The sequence below is a fragment of the Macrobrachium rosenbergii genome, chromosome 31, assembly GCF_040412425.1.
Source record: "Macrobrachium rosenbergii isolate ZJJX-2024 chromosome 31, ASM4041242v1, whole genome shotgun sequence".
NCBI lineage: Eukaryota > Metazoa > Arthropoda > Malacostraca > Decapoda > Palaemonidae > Macrobrachium > Macrobrachium rosenbergii.
In genome coordinates, this window is record NC_089771.1 from 27,257,060 (window position 1) to 27,278,697 (window position 21,638).

At 37.8% G+C, this 21,638-nt stretch overlaps 1 protein-coding gene across 8 annotated transcripts in view; it reads left to right on the forward strand.

The window, feature by feature from the left end:
- Adar (Adenosine deaminase acting on RNA) overlaps nt 1-21,638 on the forward strand; it is a 450,653-nt gene that overhangs the window by 410,936 nt on the left and 18,079 nt on the right. For 2 of the 8 annotated variants that reach the window (XM_067132520.1, XM_067132515.1), the window contains 4 exons: nt 11,503-11,625; nt 12,494-12,639; nt 14,902-15,108; nt 16,248-16,479. In XM_067132520.1, the coding sequence (XP_066988621.1) occupies nt 12,595-12,639; nt 14,902-15,108; nt 16,248-16,479 (484 nt within the window). In that variant the 5' untranslated portion in view covers nt 11,503-11,625; nt 12,494-12,594. Of the gene's footprint in view, nt 1-9,206; nt 9,404-9,440; nt 9,945-11,502; nt 11,638-12,493; nt 12,640-14,901; nt 15,109-16,247; nt 16,480-21,638 lie in introns of those variants that run through there. The other 6 variants (XM_067132519.1, XM_067132514.1, XM_067132518.1 and 3 more) reach the window with 5 other exon arrangements.

The window sequence follows — 21,638 nt, forward strand, 5'->3', positions numbered from 1 at the left end:
TCTCTCTCTCTCTCTCTCTCTCTCTCTCTCTCTGTGTCCGTGGTCTAGAATTCATCTAGGATTCGCTTAAGAGTAATTTCATGGTTTGATTGCTCTTGCCATTGCAATTTGAATGGTATATTACTGCATGTGAATTACATCAGATTTATTCTCCGAGTATGTGGCTATGTGTAAGTCTTTACTGCCATAGACATACTATACATACATATATATATATATATATATATATATATATATATATATATATGTGTGTGTGTGTGTGTGTGTGTGTGTGTGTGTGTGTGTGTGTGTGTGTGTGTTTGGGTTTGTGTACTTGTTTAGGTTCTAGTAACTAAAAAAAATCTGCCAAAAAGCTATCTTGTACTTTCGTTGAGATGGTCGACTCACTAAATATTTTCCAAACAACATACCATTTAGCCTGCACTGTAAATGCGCAGTAGAAAGGTAGGAAACAACTGCGCAAGCGCAACAGGACACTACTTATTTTTTTCTCTCTGACTCCTGAGTTGTTGACAAGAAGAAGCCTACCCAGAGGAAATGAGTAAGTTCAACATACTACTTGTAAACAGCTTCTAGGCACGAATAGCATGCCTTCCTTTCAAGGACGTTTTCTTAAAATGTCCTTATTCGTGCGTTTTCTTTTGTCTAACGTCGACATTTTTTTAAGCGGGTCGTTAATCGTGCGTTTTCTCGTATCTAAAGCAACATGTTTGTAAAGAGTCATTAATCATGCATTTTCCTTTGATTAACATATACATTTTCGTAAAGGATCATTTGTTTTTATTTTGTCTATCAGGTATATTTTCCTAAATGGTCAATAATCATGTATAGTCGTATTTCTAATGAATACATGTTTGGACTTCGTAGGTACCTCCATAAGACTCATGACGTGCTGAGGGATTGCATTGACATTTAATAATGTCTATAATTATCCTAATTTCGCAGTTTTTAATCCTACAGTAAAACAGCCTTGGGGAGAGAGAGAGAGAGAGTGTCAATGAATGTGTTTTATTTCTTTAACATTTCATCATAAAATTGCAAAATAACTTTTTATATTTAAAAACATTAACAAAATAACTTCAGTAGCCCAAAACAACACACCAGCCAACGTAATCTTTCTTGTAATTCTTTATATGTAATAAACCAGTTTGCACACTTGAAAGCCTTTTGGCATTATCAGTAGTGGCAAGAGAACAATAGACCTTTACAACTGACTCTGCTCCGCATCAATACATCGGCGCTCAATGGGAATTTAGAAGTGAGTGCTCAGGTTTCGCGTGTGTAAACTCATTCTTCAGTTAAGATTTGCCTTTACTCCAGTTTACGTAATGGAATAATCTCCGTTATCGTTACTTTGATGCCTTATTGTGCATACGTTGTAGAGTGAATTTATATTAAGGTTCTGAAAGGTTTACGTATGTTTATTGACAACCTGAAATGGCAAAAAGTGCAGTGTATTTACTAAGGGTTTGGGTTATGTTGCTTTTGTTTTTTTTCATAAGTGTTCAGCGTTAAGTATTAAGTTTTTTCCCGGAAGCCATTTTTCTGTTTGGAAACAGCTTACTGTATATATGTATATTATATATATATATATATATATATATATATATATATATATATATATATTATATATATATATATATATATATATATATGTGTGTGTGTGTGTGTGTGTGTGTATATATATATATATATATATATATATATATATATATATCTTTTACAATGAAATGCTTCCACATTTGATAATTCTTGCCACTTGTTTATCACACAGAAAATAAAAACATTTTTGCGGTTAGATGTGGAAATTTTGTTGCGAAGCTGAGGTTTAGGCGCGCGCATCACACATCACACACATGCACACACACACACACACACCTGAGCCTCTTACCTTACTTAAAAAAGATAAGTGTAATTCACTTTAGCTCCTTTGTTGTTCACTAAACGAATTGTGAGTTTATTAAGTTGGAGATTCATTTCTGGCCATTTTAGACTCTCCAGCGTAAAATTGCTTAGGATTTTGTTAAGAGACAAATGGCTATTTAGGTTGTGCATCAACGTAATTTTCACTTTTTGAATCAGTGAATCTGAATTTAATGTTTGCTGAGAAGTAAAGTATTATTCAGTAAACCCACTTGAGTGACTGATTACCGTCAGATAACATAAAACACCTTTACAGAATATAATATACACTTTTCAGGGAGGTTTTGTCTTGGGTATATCTAAAATGCGGAATATTGCAGTGCAATCGTGGAAATGAACTTATTTTTATTTTCCAAAATAATAACTAAATAACTTGATTACTGACCTGTTTTATCGCTCGGTAACCCCAGACACACCAACCACCTTAATTTTCCCCTTCTAATTCTTTATGTAATAAATCACCTAGCACACTTGAAAGCCTTCGGCATTATCAGGAGTGGCACGAGAACAATAGACCTTCCCAACTGAATATTCCGATCTTCAAATATTTAAGCGAGGAGCCAATTCATTCCTGCTCTCTGTTGATGCTGAAGTCTCCCGAATTTCAGGCGTATCGGTTTCATTTCCTATTCGCTCATATTTATTTATTTATCACCTTTTCCTGTAACTTGCTCTCTCTCTCTCTCTCTCTCTCTCTCTCTCTCTCTCTCTCTCTCTCTCTCTCTCTCTCTCTCTCTCATCTTACTGTGTACACAGTTTCTCTCTCTCTCTCTCTCTGTCCTCTTATTATGTACAGTTTTCTCTCTCTCTCTCTCTCTCTCTCTCTCCTCTCTTATTGTGTACAGTTCTCTCTCTCTCTCTCTCTCTCCTCTCTTATTGTGTACAGTTCTCTCTCTCTCTCTCTCTCTCTCTCTCTCTCTCTCTCTCTCTCTCTCTCTCTCTCTCTCTCTCTCAGGCTGGTTTCCGTTTGGGGCCCTCTTGGGTATATTGTCAGTTGACTCTGTCCATAATGGTTTTGAGCTGAAGATTTAAAGAAAGAAAGAAAAAGAGTTCCTGTTCTACAATAAGAAATACCCAGTCGTTGACCATTACTGCTCTGACACTTTCACATGACAGTGGCAAACTTCATTAAGAATAGAAACTTCGCACTGGTAGTTATGTGTGTTTATGAGCTATAAGAAGAAACGGCACTTCTGGTGTGCCCTCCTGGGTCAGTTTGAAGTCCCTGACCTCTGGCACAGATTGGGGAACATTTTGGAGGGTTATAAACCAACACGAAAGTTTTGTCGTTTTTGTGTAATTCACGATTGTCCGGCTAAGCTTAGTTATATTTTGTCGCTTTCTGTCGTGAGAGTAACGGGAGAAATTAAGAATATTTAATGTTTTAACACATTAAATATGTGTTTCTCTTTTTTTGCTAGGAATAAATGAAGCTGAAATTGTTCTTGATCCTGTAAATAGACTTCCCGTCTATGTACCTGATGTAAGAAACAGTAACAGATGAATTTTAAAATACTTAATGTTCTCACCCGTGCTAAATTGTTAGGTACTTTTGTGGGCGGAATAACAGCAGCTGGAATTTTCCAGCTCCTGTTAATAGAATGTTTTTTCGTTTAGATAAAAAGACAAGGAAAATATTTGCAATTACGAAATGTACTAAGGGGCATAAACTTTGCATCGTCAGGCATAAAAGAAAATTTACCTCAGGTAAAAAGAAAACATATTTCGATTATGAAATGTGCTAAGGGGTATAACCTTTGCATGGTCGAGCATAAAAGAAAGGCAGCTTCGACGTAGAATCTAGTTATTCTGGGCACTGTAGTCTTTGTTTCGACAACATTTGCCCGGGTTTAGGAATTCCAGAGGAACCGCGTTTAGTTGAAAGGTCCTCTTTAGGTTGTGATGCGATAGAGATTTCATCCCACGCTCTCTCTCTCTCTCTCTCTCTCTCTCTCTCTCTCTCTCTCTCTCTCTCTCTCTCTCTCTCTCTCTCTCTCTCTCTCATTGTGTACTCTGTTCCAGGGCCTGATACGATTCGTAACGCTCTGTGCTTGCAAATGTTGGACAGATGTTTGACAAATTATAAAGGTAGCCTATACAATTTCGTTACGAGCTCTCATTACACTGCTCTCACTGATATCTCATTGAATAATCAGCACCAGGACTTGTCAGTCTGATACATGTGTCATGGCAGTGAATTCGAGGCAAAATTATTGCAGTGTTCATCAATGTATGCAACAGTGGTTACATCTATAGTCCAGGCTTTGGGTGTAGTATACCACTGGGAACCAGGATTTTGTAATATAGCCAGACTAAGAGCCCCATATAATCTAAAAATTATTTTGGTTCAGTGAATCTACTGATTCTTAAAGATCAGGAGTGGTTTAGCCTCGTATCTTATTCATTCATTCATTCGTATTTTATTGTAAAAAATCTGCTTCTGCTAAAGTCCTTCCACTCTTGCATCAGTCAACTCTGCGTCTCTTGGGACTGCATTCACTTCAGACAGCATCTCCCCATTTGCATCTTTTATTTAGAGAATCGTTTATTCATTAATCTTTCTCTCTTCATTTACTTCCCTGTAGAACAGCTCTTTTAATTACTTGTCTCCTTTTTCTGACACTTTATTCTTGACCACTTCTTGTATATATGTACATGGTCTTCACTTCTGCCATGCGGTTGCATCTGAAATAATATTTACTTTCCATGTTTTTGTTCTCTCTCCTAACCTGGTGTTCTTGCGACTCATCAAGGAATTTTACAAGCTTTTCATATACTTTCATATGTGTTTAATACTAACCCATATTTCAGCTCTTATCCTTTCCCTTGAATAAAACTCATTTGTTTTTGATTTGCATCCCATCTCTCCTTAAACGTACATCTATCTTATGTTTTGTTTCAATTAGATAATGATCGAATATACCTCCACCCACTCCGCTTTTAACCTTACTTAAATTCATCGACGCCTCTCCCATTTACTTTATATAAACAAAAATTCCAGCACTTTTTTTTTCCTTCTTCTTTCTTCCCAGAGTGTGTTTATGACTGGTCCTCTTTGGAAACTGTACTTCTGAGAATCAAGTCCCTTTCCAGACGAATTTTCACAAAGAATCTCCATTCTCATTCATTCCAGGAACTCTCTCTCTCTCTCTCTCTCTCTCTCTCTCTCTCTCTCTCTCTCTCTCTCTCCAGAGCCCACGCTGAGCCAGACACTGATGATCAATGAGTGCATGTTGATTGCATTATCGTGACTCGTTGTTTACAGGGGAACGACACAGACTTAGAAACATGTCTTTGTGTACTTATTATAGTTTCTCTCTCTCTCTCTCTCTCTCTCTCTCTCTCTCTCTCTCTCTCTCTCTCTCTCAGGCTTTCAAGGTCAAGTGCCCTTAGACGCTAATGCTCTTAGACTCTAGGACCCTCAAATCTAGGTCTTTGTGTTTTAGTGTCGCTTATTCTCATAGCTTGTCTGAACTCCCTAGACTCTTTTTCTCTCAGCCTCATAGCATTTTAAGGCTCCTAATCTAATATAAGCTCTTGATTTCGTGGGTTCTTAATTTAGTTAATTAAATTACGAAGTTAATCGATCATGATGAAAAGTTAAGCATCAAGGAAGTCCCGAATCTGGATCTATTATGGACAAATTCAGAACATTTTTGTATTTTTTCTTATATATACCCAACTTGATCATCACATACCCATTCTAAACAACAGAATCTAGAACGGATTATTTTTCTCTCAGTATAGCCATTACTTAGTATTTATTTACTTACTCGCTTATTAAATTTCATCAAATTGTGCGGACTTTAGTCATTCAGATATATACAAGCAGGTGGGCCGTTGTATAACTGGTCGCCTACTGCTAACAATCATGAAGTACGTTCCACGTGACTGACTGACTGGCTGGTCAGTGCTTCCACGTGACTGACTGACTGGCTGGTAACTGCTTCCACGCGACTGACTGATTTACTGGTCATTGCCTTCATGTGACTGACTGGCTGGCTGGTAACTGCTCCCACGAGACTGATTGACTGGTCTGTGCTTCCACATGACTGACTGACTGGTCTGTGCTTCCACGTGACTGATTGACTGGCTGGTAACTGCTCCCACGTGACTGACTGACTGGCTGGTAACTGCTTCCACGTGACTGACTGACTGGCTGGTAACTGCTCCCACGTGACTGACTGACTGGCTGGTCTGTGCTTCCACGTGACTGACTGGCTGGCTGGTCTGTGCTTCCACGTGACTGACTGACTGACTGATCATTGCTTCCACATGCCTGATTGGCTGGTCTGTGCTCCTACGTGACTGACTGACTGACTGGCTGGTAACTGCTCCCACGTGACTGACTGATCATTGCTTCCACATGCCTGATTGGCTGGTCACTGCTCCCACGTGACTGACTGAATGACTGACTGGCACAAACGTCTCGCTATTGATTGATTAACCGGTAACTGTCCATCCACCAGTCTCACGGAGCTGTAACTCAGCTTTAGAACGGGAGTTCCTTTTCCCCGGTTAAGTCGTCAAGTGTGTCTCTGAATTCCTCGTCCATTCATCTGTATTCTTCGTTGTCTGTTGGTTTATTTAGCTTATCTTCATCTGTAACTGACTCTTTCGTCCTCGTTTGTACCTTAAGCTTTGGCCAGGTACAGCTAATCAGTTACCTGTGTGGGTCTTCTCGTAAAACCGTCAAAAAATATGGTTAAATTATGTTAATGTGCAAATTATCTCTTAGCTGGTCAGTCCGTTTCTTTTAATAGCTATTAATTGTGATCATAATACATTATTATTATTATTATTATTATTATTATTATTATTATTATTATTATTATTACTTACATATCTTTAAGACATTTACCTTCGTGTATATATATATATATATATATATATATATATATATATATATATATATATAACTGACAAAAAGCATTATATGTATGAGATAATTACAAAATACAGATTTTCCCTCATTTCGATTTAAGGGACAGACACAAAATTAAACAGATTTTAAAAAACTAATGACCCAGTTCAAAATCTATTGATCACCTTTCTTTTCGAGAATGGTGAAATAACGCTTGAACATACGAACAAACACCACGGAACAAAACTTATGTACCTTACAAGTAATTTTTATGCCAATTTCACGTGTGTGCATATACTACTACTGTGCTGGCACGGGCTCCTGCTCTTCGGCAGCTAGTAACTTGTGCTGTAGGACGTACGTAGCATTTAGAGTAGTAGTAGTAGTAGTAAGAACTGGCATTTACCTTTCAAACGGCTCCCATGGTAGCTGTATTTTGCCGCTGGTTATGGACGCTGTTGATAAAGGTTAATATATAATTAACTGTTACGATTAATAGACCATAAGGCTTTCCTGTGCTTTTCGGTGGCGTTTCCGGGGAGTGATACAAGTGATGGTATGTGTCAATTATAACGTAGCGTAGAATGATAAGAAAAAAGTTCTTTGATGTAAGTCACACAAGTTGGTCCTTTCCCCGATATGTAAAGGATAGGCCTGTGCATGCACGTACTGCATTACTCATAAACCCTCAGAACCATTAGAATCCGATGCATTTCCAAAAGGAGTGAGATAACAGCATTAACCTGTCAGTGAAAGAATTCTTCATGGGGTTTTCCTGACAAAGGGTTTTTCTGCGCGTGCGCGCATGCGTAGTTCACGGTCTCGGTACCTAGACCGTGGTGGCGTAGCTTCTCCAACTAACGAGTATGTCGGAAGTTTGAGTACCAACCTGTACGAATGTATTTCGCTGTAAGTAAATAAAAACGGATGTGTACGTGCTGAAAGATAGATGAAGAAAGATACAACATTGTATATAAGATCGAGAGAAAAACACATTGTATGTACTGATGATCAGTAGAACGCTCTATATTGTCTAAGCCAGCAAATTATGTAACGCCCGTAACCTATTTTATTTTTTATTTTAAAATTCTAAATGCTCATACGGATAATTCGTAAACAAAGCAATCTTCTGGGCAAGCGATTTTTGTACTTGTCAAAGACAAAACTCAAATCAAAAGCAATTCATAATCGAGTTGGAGACAGTAAGTAGCCACAACGAACCAGGACGGTTCACCCTTATACTTTCCTTTTACAGCTTTAGCTAAAGTAGACCAAACGTCAATACGATACACGCGAGACTCCTTTCTTTTTTTTAATGATCTATAGTTCGACACAAATACCGAACCAGTGTTTCGTGACGTAGACGTTAGTGCGTTTGTTGTAGCAACAGACCTGTTCACGAACAATACCATGCTGAAGTTGAGATACTTGCTATTATATGACCAACAACATGGCTACTAATCTTAAATTTTATGTTGATCTGGAATAGCAAAGGCAAAAAGTTCTGCATAACTAAGGAATTGTGTTCAGGGAGAAAATGAATTGAGAATGACTAACATGAATGTACTGTACATAACTACATATTTCTCTCCGGCTCCGAGTCAGTGTATTTTCCACATAACCCATTAAGATGGATCAGAATCTTTTATTCTAGGTTCTGTGGTTTCCCTCCATGTTGCTTTCAAGCTTTCTGGACAAAGATAGTAATCGGCCTTTGATCGTATGCACATTTAAATTTCCCTCTTGATTCTGTAGGTGTAAAACATGATACTTGTTAGGAACATGTATATACTAACAAGATTTATATTATTTTGTAGGTACTTTAAGATATTCGTGCGATAACGGAGATTAACACTGGCGTCGTTATCATGGAAAATTTCCGCTAGGCCAGATTGTGTGTCACGCAGCATTTATGAGAACTGCATAAGTTCATAGTGCGCTGTAAGAAGAAAATCAGATGCTGCAAAGTTGAAGGATGCAGATGCAAGGACAAAGTACCGGCTATCTGGCAACTCGCTTCCCTTCCTTCACCAACTTTCTGCAATCAATACACATTCTTGAAGTTCTTTTGTTACTTTCCATTTATCGAAATCACATTTCCCAGTCTGACAATAAGGTTGCTATGCAACAAAGTGTTTCTCGACGATTATTGGTCTTCTACGCGCGTTAAATATTCGGAGAAACGGTGAAGGAAACATTTTCATCGAGCGAAGTGGGTTGTCATACGGCGTCGTATTGAACGCCCACGGAAACGTTATTTGTTTGGGCGGTTGTTGTTAGTTTATAAACTTAATTTTGGTTCTGAATTTATTAAATCGGCAGCTTAAACATGGAGAAATATTGGTGATTAATTACTAAGGAATTGAGCGGGAACGAACCGTACGCTTGGCAATGATTCGGCTATTGGTTTTGGTGACGTCAGACGCATGCGCTCGCCCTCTCGCTGCCTCACGACAGACGTTGTTTACAATTGCTTGGCCGACTCTTGTTACTGTGGCTAATATCCTTGTTTTAACGGAGATAACCATCGCTTACAGGCAATTATGAGCATGGAGCACGATGCACAAAACTCTGGGCCTTCCGACGTGTTGGACATTTTGGCAGAGGACAGCGACGGTAAGAAAAGCCGCCCGATTTTTTCGAGCTTCTTGTCCCTTCGTCAGCAGGGTGGGGGCCCGATTCAGTGGTATGGCCGCCTCGCTTTAAAACACGAATAGAGTTCTTATATTTTTCACCCCCCGCCATTTTTGTCCCCAGCTTGAAAGAGGCACTTCGGCCAGTCGATGCATTTTGGAATTAGTTGGGTTTAAAAGTCATTGGACAATAGGGTGTTCGGTTCGTCTGTTTTTCGTCTTATCTTCGTCTTAGTTTCCCTTAAGCTGTCAGAGGAAACGGATGTGTATCCTTATTTGTCCTCGGCTAAGGCTGTTCATTTTAATAAGCGTATGCCTCGACCATTGTTTGTTTAGTTACAATCATATTAAGCCAAGCATTGATAACCTTGATGAAACATTGGTTGGCCTCGGTGCCCCTGCGTTCACTATGTTAAGGCTTTGTCAGATAAAACGCGAGAAGGAAACCGGCTTGAGCTCGAAGGTTGAATTCGAGCCTGAGTTGACCGAAGGGAATGATATAGAACAAAAGCCTGACGATTTCGGTAAGCAAATTTAGTTTTTTTAAATGAATTTACCCTGAAGTGGGCTGCCGATAAGCTTGATAGGTTGAGCCCTTTTTGTTTGCGACACCTGATTCTTATCTCTATATGCAGCCAGTGATAAGTCATCGTGTTACACCCTAGGCTGGGTTTCTTATTGGATAACAAGCCAAATTTGCTTGTTATTAAGCCCACTTGGCTAATCAAATGGCTTGGCTAGATGATAAGCTCTATTAAGTTGTTACTAGGTAACCTCCAAAATTACTAGGGGTAGCAAGCCGCAACCCTAATTGGGAAACAGTACTCGAGCACAACCCTAATGTCTCCAGTGGGAAAAGTAGCCCAGTGTGGAAGAAGGTATTCTAAACTGCCAGTACAATGACCCATGGAAAGGTTCAGTTTTGCAAGTTGCCCATTATTGATTATTGTTTGAAATGGAGATTTTTTAATTTTTTCAGGTAATTTGGGCTTCTGAAGTGATCCCTTGACTGTTTAACCCTTTTTTCTGACAGTAGTAGGGTATATAGGCCAAGGAAGACACCAGGGTTCTCGGTGGGGTACAACATGAGTGAAACATGAATCGAGGACACAAACGTAACCCAGACTAGAATAGGCTACATGGTGCTAACCTGAAATAGTGCTGTAAAATGTCATTGGAATAAACGGTAGTCTGTTACTTTTCCATTGCAACATTTTGAAATTAATATTACTTCTACCCTTTTTTTTTTTCCATAGTCCCATAGCATATACAGTAGAATTTTATATTTGTAAAGCATCCTGAAAAGAAAAGTTGGTCATATTAATTGCAACCCAGTGTGTAGTTAGGCTACATTGTGACACAAGAGAGCATATTCGGTATTAGAACTTGGAAAGTATCCTCAAATATGGTGCTGCATGGGTATGCAACCTGGAGGATTGTATTATCAGTGCATAAGCTGCTGATATTACTGATTGATAGTTTGGTAATTCTAAGCCGTAGTTCCTCGGTGAGCTAGACTATGGCAGTTGACATTTTCAAGTGTTATTTTACTTGCTTTACAAGAATTTAAAGTCACATTTTGTCAGCCAGCTGTACCTAAACTAATTGACCTTTGAAGACTACACTACCGATGGGGTATGATATTTTTTATGGTAATGAAATGTTGCGGATGTAAATAATTTTTGCCGTTTCCACCATTAGTTTCTCATTCAGACAGCCATTAATTTTTATTGTATAATAGATGAAATGTGAAGCCATTCAAGAACACCTGTGGTAATTTATAGACGCGAAAAGCAATTAAAACCTTTTTTAGCAATGATATATACCATTTTTTAATTGCATGTGATTTCAACCCTAGAAAAGGAAAAGCAATTAAAACCTTTTTTTAGCAATGATACCATTTTTTAGTTGCATGTGATTACAACCCCAGAAAAGGATTATCTCAACTTATCCCTTCATGTTTTGTTTCCTAAAGAAAGGGTTCATTGTGTCTGTTTCCTTCATGTAACTCTTCCAGTTCGGCCAGTACCTTTTAGGCAGTTTATTTTTTTTTTATATTAACACACACTTTTGTATTTACAGGTTCGATAAGTGAAGTCGCACAAAATGGCCATGGAGATTCAAATGGCTCACTGAAGAACGGAAATACTGACATAGGTGGAGGTGTAAAGCGGTCAACCACTAATGACTCTGAAGTTGATTCAGGTCAGTCTGCTGGTAAGTTTTTTTTTTTTTTTTTTTTTTTTTTTTTTTTCTCTCTCTCTCTCTCTCTCTCTCTCTCTCTCTCTCTCTCTCTCTCTCTCTCTCTCTCTCTCTCTCTCTCTCTCTCTCTCTCTCTCTCTCTCTCTAACAAGTATACAGTACAGTTGTTTTGACACAGTAAAAATGGCAATCAGTATAGTAAGGTGCTTATATTTTTCACGTGTGGGTGGCAGAACAATCAAAATCATGTTATGTATTATGTTGACCAGCTAGCTTTGGCTTCTTGTGGTTTTGTTGGCAAAGATTATTTCTGTGTAATGTACAGTAAACTTTAGCTTAACTTCTGTGTAATGTACAGTAAACTTTAGCTTAACTTCTGTGTAATGTACAGTAAACTTTAGCTTAACTTACTCTGCTATTGTATATTCCATTCCTTTAGAGTTCAAAATTGTTTTGACATATTTTCTAAAGCCTACTGAAAAAATACATTTTATTTTTTAAGTTGGACTGGGTCTGATAGTGAGTACGAGACCCTGTAGCTAGAATTTTCCGTTTGTGGTATTCATTTTGGTAAAGTACACTAAGGGGAAAAAAAGGCTCTAGGTAGTTAAATACTATATTTAGTAAATTTTTAATGTGTAGGGCATAATCTTGGCAGAAAGTGTATATGCAAGAGCTGTCAGATTGTTCCATGTGTAGGAAGTTGTGTCCTTTTTGAGTTGAGGCATTTGTTCCTAGTAGTTTATAGCTTTTGAAGTTTTGAGCCTTTTTGAGTAAACTCATTTGTTCTTAGTAGTTTATAGCTTTTGAACTTAGTACCTTCAGAATTTAATACATTTCTTCTTGGTTTCTGCCCTTTGTAATAAAACAGAGCCAGCTGCTAAAAGACGAAAAACAGGGCCTCCACAACCTAAGAATCCAATTAGCACATTAAATGAGCTGCGGCCTGGTCTTGTTTATTCTACATTATCTATGGAGGGTCCTTCACATGCTCCTATGTTTACAGTGGCTGTTGAGGTAAGAAGCACAGTTCTGCATACAGTATTGTATCTAATTTAATGCTTGAGAATTATTTTTGTCATTGAACTGTCTGCCAACAAATGTGAATAGAATCTGTCATGCTGTGTTACACATTCAGTGACAGGGGAGTTTGTTTCTACAAGGGTTCAGACCCTTCACCTTTATAGATATGTACCTTTGTTGACATTTGGTCCTATTTTTGAAGCTTGGCAACAAGGTATTGAAGTAGTTGCAGTTGAATGAGGAACTTGGGGTCCCAACCTCTCATTGACAGACATCACTTTTTTATTGTCAGTTGCTGCAGTCAAGACATTGGCACTTGCATTGGTTTTTGGGCCGTTTTATTTTAACACTTAAGAAAAAAATATCTGTAGTGCTTTTCTTATTCTTGTTATTCCAATTGTTCAGTATCTTGTGGATACTTGAACAGTAAATAATCTTGTGTTCCTCATGCTTTGGCCACTTTTTTCATACAGAATCTTGTAATGAGTCAGGTTCACCATGCAGTGGAAAAAGCACTGTTTCTCATCAAGTTCACCATTATGTAACTAGTATGGTTTGTAAGCAGTAATTTTGGTGTTTGTGCTAGAAGAATTATGATTTTTAAGTGTCTTACTTTTGTAGGAGTGCATGGATGTGTTGCCATATAACTCTTTGGGTCCACCTCTGTTGCACTGTCCCCTTCCTTGGTCCTTTGGGCTGCTGAAGAGGAGGGCGGTGGCCATTGGGAGTCTTCTCGAGATTATCCTTCAGAAGTCTCCTGTCGGAGAGATGCTGGTATTTGTCCCCTTCATTTGGTTTGAAGCTCGGGAGAAGCTTATGTCAGTCGCAGTAGTTGATGACTTACTTTAGCAAGACCTCATGGACTAGCCACCAGGGTTTATGTTCTCTTTTGTCCTTGAAGATGACAGGATGCTGAAGTCTTTTGGTTCTGACCTGTGCTCAGATGGCATTCAAAAAGCAGGGGAGCCACTACACATATGGTTGCTAGGTCCTTGCACCAACCAATAGTTCTGTTATACAGTTTCTGGGTTGTTGCTGGAGTTCTGTCAGCCATGGAACAAACTGAAGAATTTTCCATAAATTGTCTTTGGCCAAGATTTCATCATATGGTCGTCCTGGCTTTGGCTTGAACTCTTTGGTGGTTTTCCCCAATGACTTCACCATTACAGCAGTCAATTTTTCTGCTCTGTCTTTTGTATCTGTCATTGCCTGTGGGCTCTTTAAGACAGGTGATAAAAAGCTCTTCCTGGAACTTAATGAGCCAACTCTGAAGAACAGAACAGAGTGCTGTCCAAGGAAATGTAAACTTTTAATATCGTCCATTCAGAGAGATGATAGTTACTGCAGTTGATTGTGGTCCACTGTCTGTAGGTGGATAGGATAACGAGTTTTCTGTGACTGACTCAACAAGCACATTTCTGCTTGTATTTTGGGGAGAATAATCTTTGAACCAGACATCAGTTACATAAGTAGATGACCTTGGAGCAAAATGGTCGCTGAGCCTGGTTGTGACTGACCTTCAAGGCATGAGCACACACAGTCTGGTGAGCTAAATTATGGAATGGGTCTTATCAGCCTCTTGCATTTGGTACCTTGTTGTATAGGAGGTTACAGGAGTCAGCCTGCCCTTAGTCAGGCACCTGACCTTTGGCACAGACTGGTTGTGATAATGGCAGAGGTTTATAACAATGTTATTAGTTCTTATAATTTAATGTTTATTTGTAGTAATTTTATATTTCAGGTGCTGTAAGCAGTTTTGGACTGCCTTTTCATAAATTGTGATGGCATTGACAGTGAACTCAATGAAGGATGGTATAAGAAATGTAAATGTTACATACACTTCTTGTATGTTTGTTATCCATCATTGATTTCACTTTTTTTTTTTTTTTTCCTTATTTTTAGACCATTTTTTCTTTTCCACTTAGTACTCTACTACTATTGTTTGTTTTTTATTACTTCAGTAAGAAACTGATGGTTACACTCATGTTAAAAGTAAATTTCAAACTACTACCTAGTCCAAAGTCCTTATCTAAATACATCAGATGTGGCTTACGTGTTTTTCAATTTTGTTGTAAACGTTAATGTTTAGTTTGATTACTTAAAATTAGTAAGCCTGCCTCTTGCAATTTGTTTTATTTCTGATAAATATAAATGTGTATAGTTTAGATAGAGGAAAAGTGGAAATTGCTAAATTTGGAATGCTGTGGCCATTTAGCACGTGAGTGTATAGAAGTTTAATGGAAGGTGTTTCAACAGCTTGATGGTCAAGTCTTCAAGGGATCAGGAAGAAGCAAAAAGCTGGCAAAGCACTCGGCTGCCGAGGCCACACTTCGATCCTTTCTTCAGTTCCGCAATGCCTCTGACGCAGCACAAGCTCTTGGCCAAAATTCTTCCGCTGTTCAAGATTTTACCAGCGATGACTCTGAAGTTGGGTTTGGTTCAAATTCTAATGTAGCGGCTGGCGTAAGTTTCTTTTATCTGGCCTTCACAAATTTTTATTTATAAGGGTAGTTGAGTAATTTGTCCAATAACGGTGTGATTAATAATTCATGAAATTCATATAGGTAGGTTAAGTTTTTAAAAGTTTTGCAGGCTTTTGACATTATTAATTTGAGTGGTAGTGTTTATTGAAGTCTTAGTTTCTTCATTGTAAAAAATAAAAATCTACAATAAAGGTAGGGCAGTTAAACATTGCTCATATCCGAAGTTGGATTATTTGGCACGTGTTAAGCTTCAACCCATCACTCGTGGGGCTAAATAAATATACATTTTCAGCTCCCATAATGAGCAAGGATAATGTATGGGATTGCTCTTCTAAAAGTTTTATTCAGGGTAGAGCACCAATTGTAGACTTGAGTACCTTCTTCTACCTTTAAACAAAATGCATTAATGAGTTTATAAAAAGCCTTTACTGTTTATAACTAGTATTTCTTAGCCAGGACAGTATATGGATACTTTATCTAGGATTGTTTGGCTACCACTTTAGATGGTTGCTATCAATTGTAGTTGCTTAGGATTTAGATTAATTGGGCATGTATATGATTTTAGCCCACGCCCTACTTTTGGAGATTTACAGTAAGTGAAATTTTCACTGATAAAAATTTAATAGGAGTTGAATGTTTTTATATTACATATCCTTGTACTATACTGATTTTCTGAAGAAATTGTATTTGAATTTAGCAGTGAGATGTATTCCATTGCAAATCCTTTCTAAGAAATTACACAAAAACTGCATGCACTTTTTTTTTTTTTCTATGTACGGTGCTGCATTAATCCCCCTTATCTATTACCTTTCTATATTGTAATAGGCTTGCATGATTCTTGGGTATTCCATTTTGACAAATTTTCACAAATGTGTATACCAGTACTGTACTGTAGTTTACAGTTTTCCAGAGCCCTTAGATGGTAGTGTATTCTATTCAAGCCTTCATTGTATCTTTCACTTGCTCACTCCTATTCTTGTCCATGCTCGGGCTTTTACCGATGCTAATGGGGGCTGTATATTTGTTGGTTGCAAAAGTGGCGGTGTGAAGCTTAGTGCCAAACCCCTCTATAGGAGTGGCAGTGTGTCTTCTCAAGGAGGTTAGTGTTATGAATTACAGGAAACACCCCCATCTGGTAAAAATAAAATTGGAGGGGGTTCGACAGCCTCCAGTACCGTGACCACAACTACACCTACGGGAGGACCCTCTCAGACTACGAAGAACCCAATAATGCTCTTGAATGAACTGAGACAAGGCGTAGAATATCAGTTGAAGAGGGAATCTGGAGAACCCCATGCCAAGACGTTTGCTTTTCAAGTTACTGTGGATGGGCAGACTTTTGAAGGAACAGGTAAGATGCATTTGAGAAGTAGAATGTTATTGAAATGTGCAATTATCCATTACTTTCATAAATATGCCCCCTTATTTAGAACAGCTGGTAATGTACATTTTGCCATAATTTCATTGAACTTTGTTTTTCCCGGACTTCATACAAGGATATCTTATATTTTCATAGGCTGCGGATGGTGTATTGGTTGTCTGTTAGAGTTCTTTGATTGTTATTAGGTATAGGATGTGAGTGTACAGGACAATTTAAAATGCAAAGGTCGTGGGTTATGTGCTTCATGATATGGTTGAAATTAGTCTTGGTTAGCAGTTGGTCATTTTATACTTGAAGTTTTACTTCATTGCAATAGAAATCATGAAAGTACAGTCCCATGTAAGAAATAGTGTGGCTGATCATAAAGTACAAGACTGCTTTAAAGGAGATTTATTTGTTATTCATGTATTTTTTTTTCTAAGCCGATGCCCTGCTTTTGGGTGTAATCAAGTTTGCAAACAAGTGCAGGAGAATATTACTCAAGTGTTATACCGCATATCCATTAAGATTTTCGTTTTTCATGGGATGATCCTGTTTTGATTGCAGCAGGAATGGTTAGTGGACCCTGTCTTACAATGGACAATCCCAGGAGCCTAAAATCCAAAAGTAGTTCTTCAAGCAGTTTTACTTCCACAAATCCCACAGTTAGTTCTTCAAGCAGTCTTACTTCCACAATCCCACTGTTGTTTGAACAATTATGTTCACCCACTGGTGTTTTCCAGCAGTAACTCTTGGAGATTAGGCTCTTACAAAATCGTAGATACCGCCGTGATGAGACTACTATCAAGGAAATGTTTTTGAGCATTCTTGTGACAAATTGGTTATTGTTGTAGAAAATGTAAATGTTCCTCTGACAACAGATTTCTTTGGCTTCTTGAGTTTGGAAAAGCACTGTATCTGTGTGTGCCATCAGAGGGTATAGGGCTGTGCACTAGCAGATGTTTTAACAACATTGATCAGACTTCAGTATTCAGCATCTGGGATGGTGCCACAAACAAAATGATGTACAATATGTCAGCAGCATCTAAATTGTCGTAGTTTGATGCTGGGAAAACAAAAGCATCATTGCAGATAGCCTCGGCATGGGGAAATGGGTGGTGGTAGTTGTTCTATGACAGCAGTTGACCATGCCTCTGGTTGACCTGCACACAGCTGCATGAACCAGAAGTTTCCATTTTGTTGCTGGGACTGCTTGGGTGTTATGCCTTTCTGTTCTGCCAAGTGCTAACCATGGTCAAGACATCCTAGAACAAAAATTACCCTGATCCCACTGCTATGGCTGCAGCAGGAGTGCTAGCAGACTTCCAGATTCAAGAAAGCAAACCTAGGAACCTGCCATGGAGAGGAGATTCACGGAGTAGACATCAAGTGCGAAGACACCTAAGGTGGCTTAGAACTTCTCGCATGAAGAACTAAGAGTGAGGTGTGTAAGGTTGTGTCTGCAGCCGTTGTCTGGTGTAGGAGAGCATTTGACATGAGTTTGTACCAGGTGAAGTGGACCAGCTTTCCATTAGGTGCAGTAAGGGCCGGGTATGATAAATGTGGTAAGTGCCTATATTCCTGTGATTGCAATAGTCTTCCTCCATCTGTACCTCCAAGCAGCTTGTTTTTTAGTCAAAGGTGACAGCACAGCCACTTCTAAGTGATGGTAACATTCACCATAAAAATGACTTTTTTCCTGAGGTCCGAGAAAAGACTTCACCACCTTGAGATGTGGATGATATGTTGATCAAGCTGCCAAAGCAGGATCTTTCCTTATTTCTCTGAACTGCTTAAAGAGTTGTCCTGACAATGCGTGATGAAGTGCATGCCATTAGAAAGAATGAATTATTCCATGCATTTAGCATTTGCTATTGACTTTTTCACCAAATTCAGACGTCCAGTAGTCAAAACTGCACTACACCTTGTTCCTTTCTGGACTTAACTTTTAATTCAGAGGACCTACTACCTTGTCTAACAAGAGCCATCTATCATGACCTGAGGAGGACAAAACATCCAAGCGGTGACAACTCTACATTTTCCAGAAAAGTCTGTTTGCCTGATATTCTCCAAGTGTATGCACAGGTAAGAGTGGGTGTTCACAAGTTCAGGACAGTCTTGGCTTGGCCTTTAACACTACAGCCAACTTGAATAGTGTACTTGGGGATACCATGCTGCATTAAATTTTGACATGACACTACTTTATTGTGGGTACTTCATTGCCCCTTGAGAATACATGGAGCCATGGTTTCTGACATGACATCCCACGTAAACTGCAATTCATTCCGTGCTCATACAGGCTGTGAGAGCAATGAGGAGGGTAGTTTTATACTTACTGGTGATTCAAAAGCTCACCTCCCTTTCCAGTATCTCATTATTTCTCATCAATACACAAGGAATGAACAAGGTATTTTCTACAAACTGATGGGTTAAAGGCATGCATATGTGAACAGTAGTTCTAAGCTCTTCTGGTTCTGCCTGCAAGACAAGAATGAGGGCTCTGTCAGACAATTTAAGAATTGTAAAAGTGTTCTGCAAAGGTACACCTCTTTTCAATTTATTAGAATTCTGCAAAAAAGGTTATTAAACTTAAGCCCAACAAGATATAAAATATTTTCTCTTAAATTAACTTCTGTTTTGTTTATTAATATTTCACCAGATACTATACTCCTAAAAAATTTAAGGCTTTAGGGTTCATTAGAGGTTTTGTAAAAGGAGGAAAAAAACTTTGACAGTTTTTTTTACATGGTTTAAGTTCCCAAGGGGTATGTACAATAAATTATTTCCATGAGGCTTCAGTCACCTTCTTTTACTGTAGTCTAACAAAGTGAATTGAATTATAAAAGGCCTAAAAAACAACATGCAACAAAACCACATATTTCGATCAACAGTCCTCTGTAATCCTGTTCACTTGTGAATGTGGTCAGCTGATAAGTGACAGGTACACATATATATGGCATATACCAGTTTGACATGACGACTTTCGTGCTGTTGGAGATGGCTATTGTCCTTTTGATAGAAGGAGGCAGTCCGTTGTTATTTTTTAGGTCCTCATTAGCCCCCACCTGTGTTGAGTATGGTGGGTGTGTGTAGTTTGAGAACAGTCTTAGTATGAACACTTGCATGAAATTTGATATCCACTGTTTTCTTGACAGGTTCATATCCTTAGTTTGACTGATGATGTTGGGTGTCAGAAGCTTCCTTTTATACAGGGATTTGCTTTTGAAAAACAGCTCGGCCCCATGACAACTACAAAATTTAAATCTTGCAATATTAAACTTGTTCATACAACAGAGGAAAGGTAGCACATTGGAAACACACCCAAAGATTAGTGCAAACAAGATGTTTAATATATGGTTTCATTATGTTGAGGTTGCAGTATACTTGTATAAGTACAGTTACAAAAAGATTGTATCTTAAAGTGCAGGATCTTAATGAGGCATACAAACATTTGATTGGTTAGTTAAAGTGTGCGTTAACTATTATTACAGTAATATTGTTACCTAGTATGCAGTTTGTTACATTTCACAATTTGGTAATTCAGTAAAGAGAATACCTATGAAGAGTTATGATCAAAGATGAAGGTAACTATTTTTGCATATGTTCATTTAACAAGATTTCTGTAAATAATTTGGTAAAATTTTTGTTCTCTCCATGATTTTAATACCTGTAAGAATGGACATTTAGAAAGTGTGCATTAGTTTTCAAAATTACCTTGAAAGCTTGGTCAGAAGGCAGCAAAGGGAGACTGTATAGAATTTAGGCAGAATGAGGAGGAGAGAAAATTTTCTGGACTGATTTTGCAATACCAGCTTTGAGCATTAGAATCAATTTTATCTGCATCATTACAAAGTATTACAGAGTATTCTCAATTCATACCCTAAGCTTTTGCAGTGATCATGTGGCACTCCAACCCCCAGTATTTCTAAGGAAATTGTCATCTTAATACAGTTAAGTGTGCTGAACTTGGGTACCACTCATAACTTCCATGTAGCCTCTTTGTGAAGTGCACAACCAATACAGTACATGCAAAAGTAAACTATAACTTCGGAAAATAATCGGAAATATTTCTTAAATACATTTTGGGAGTATTTTCCACATATGACTATCATTTTTGATATCACAGTATTGCAGCCATGCATAATTTCTAGTATTTTTTCTTAATGAGACGATAGTTAATTTCATTGAAGGGATTTGTTCAAATTTTTATCGTGTACAACTAATACTGAAAATACACATGGGAAAATAAATTCGACCTCTTAAGTTCATAAATTTTGCAATTGAAAAACATGGCATGTTTCAAAAATATGAAAAAAGTTGCACTCAAATAACTTAACCCACTCGTAAGTATAGATATATAGTTACACTACATGCTGTAAAAGTTTCATTGAATTTGGTTTTCTTCTTGGAGATATAATCATTTTGAAAAAAGTAAGTTTTGGGACAGGTAAAAAAAAAGGCTTGTTTTCACTTATGAATCCTGAGACAATTAGGACATCTTGAGCAAGTTAGCCTTATGACCTGTTTTCTTCTGTGCTGTCACGAGAGAGAATGGGATAATTTAGTAGGGACAGGTATTTTTGTACAATATTTTTTTTTATTTATTTTTTACAATTTGTTGTTCACAGTACCATATGAGCGATGAACAAAATTGTCAATAAACCATTCTAAACGACTCGCTTCCACCTATCCAGAATTAGTCATACAGATGTTTTTTAAAAGTTAATTAAGATTTGTTGTTAGCGGTGCCATAGAAGCAATGAACAAAATTGTCAATAAACCAATATAAACTTTTTTAGTAATAACTCTTCAGGATATGTTTGTTTACACATAAAACAGTCTACAACTCACTTCCACCTATCCATAATTAGAAAGTCGTAATGGATGTTTTTTACAAGTTTTGCATTTGCATATTCATATACAATCAAGTGATGAACAAAGTGTCGATGAAACCAATCTAAACATTTCTTTGAGCAATAATGTATGGGATGTAACATTTGAACAAAACAGTCCAAACGAATAACTCATTCTACCTATCGAGAATTAGTCATACAGATGTTTTTTACATATTTTCTTAGAATTTGTTGTTTGCAGTGCTATATAAGCAATGAACAAAATTGTCAGTGCAATAAACTTTTTTTTTTAAGCAA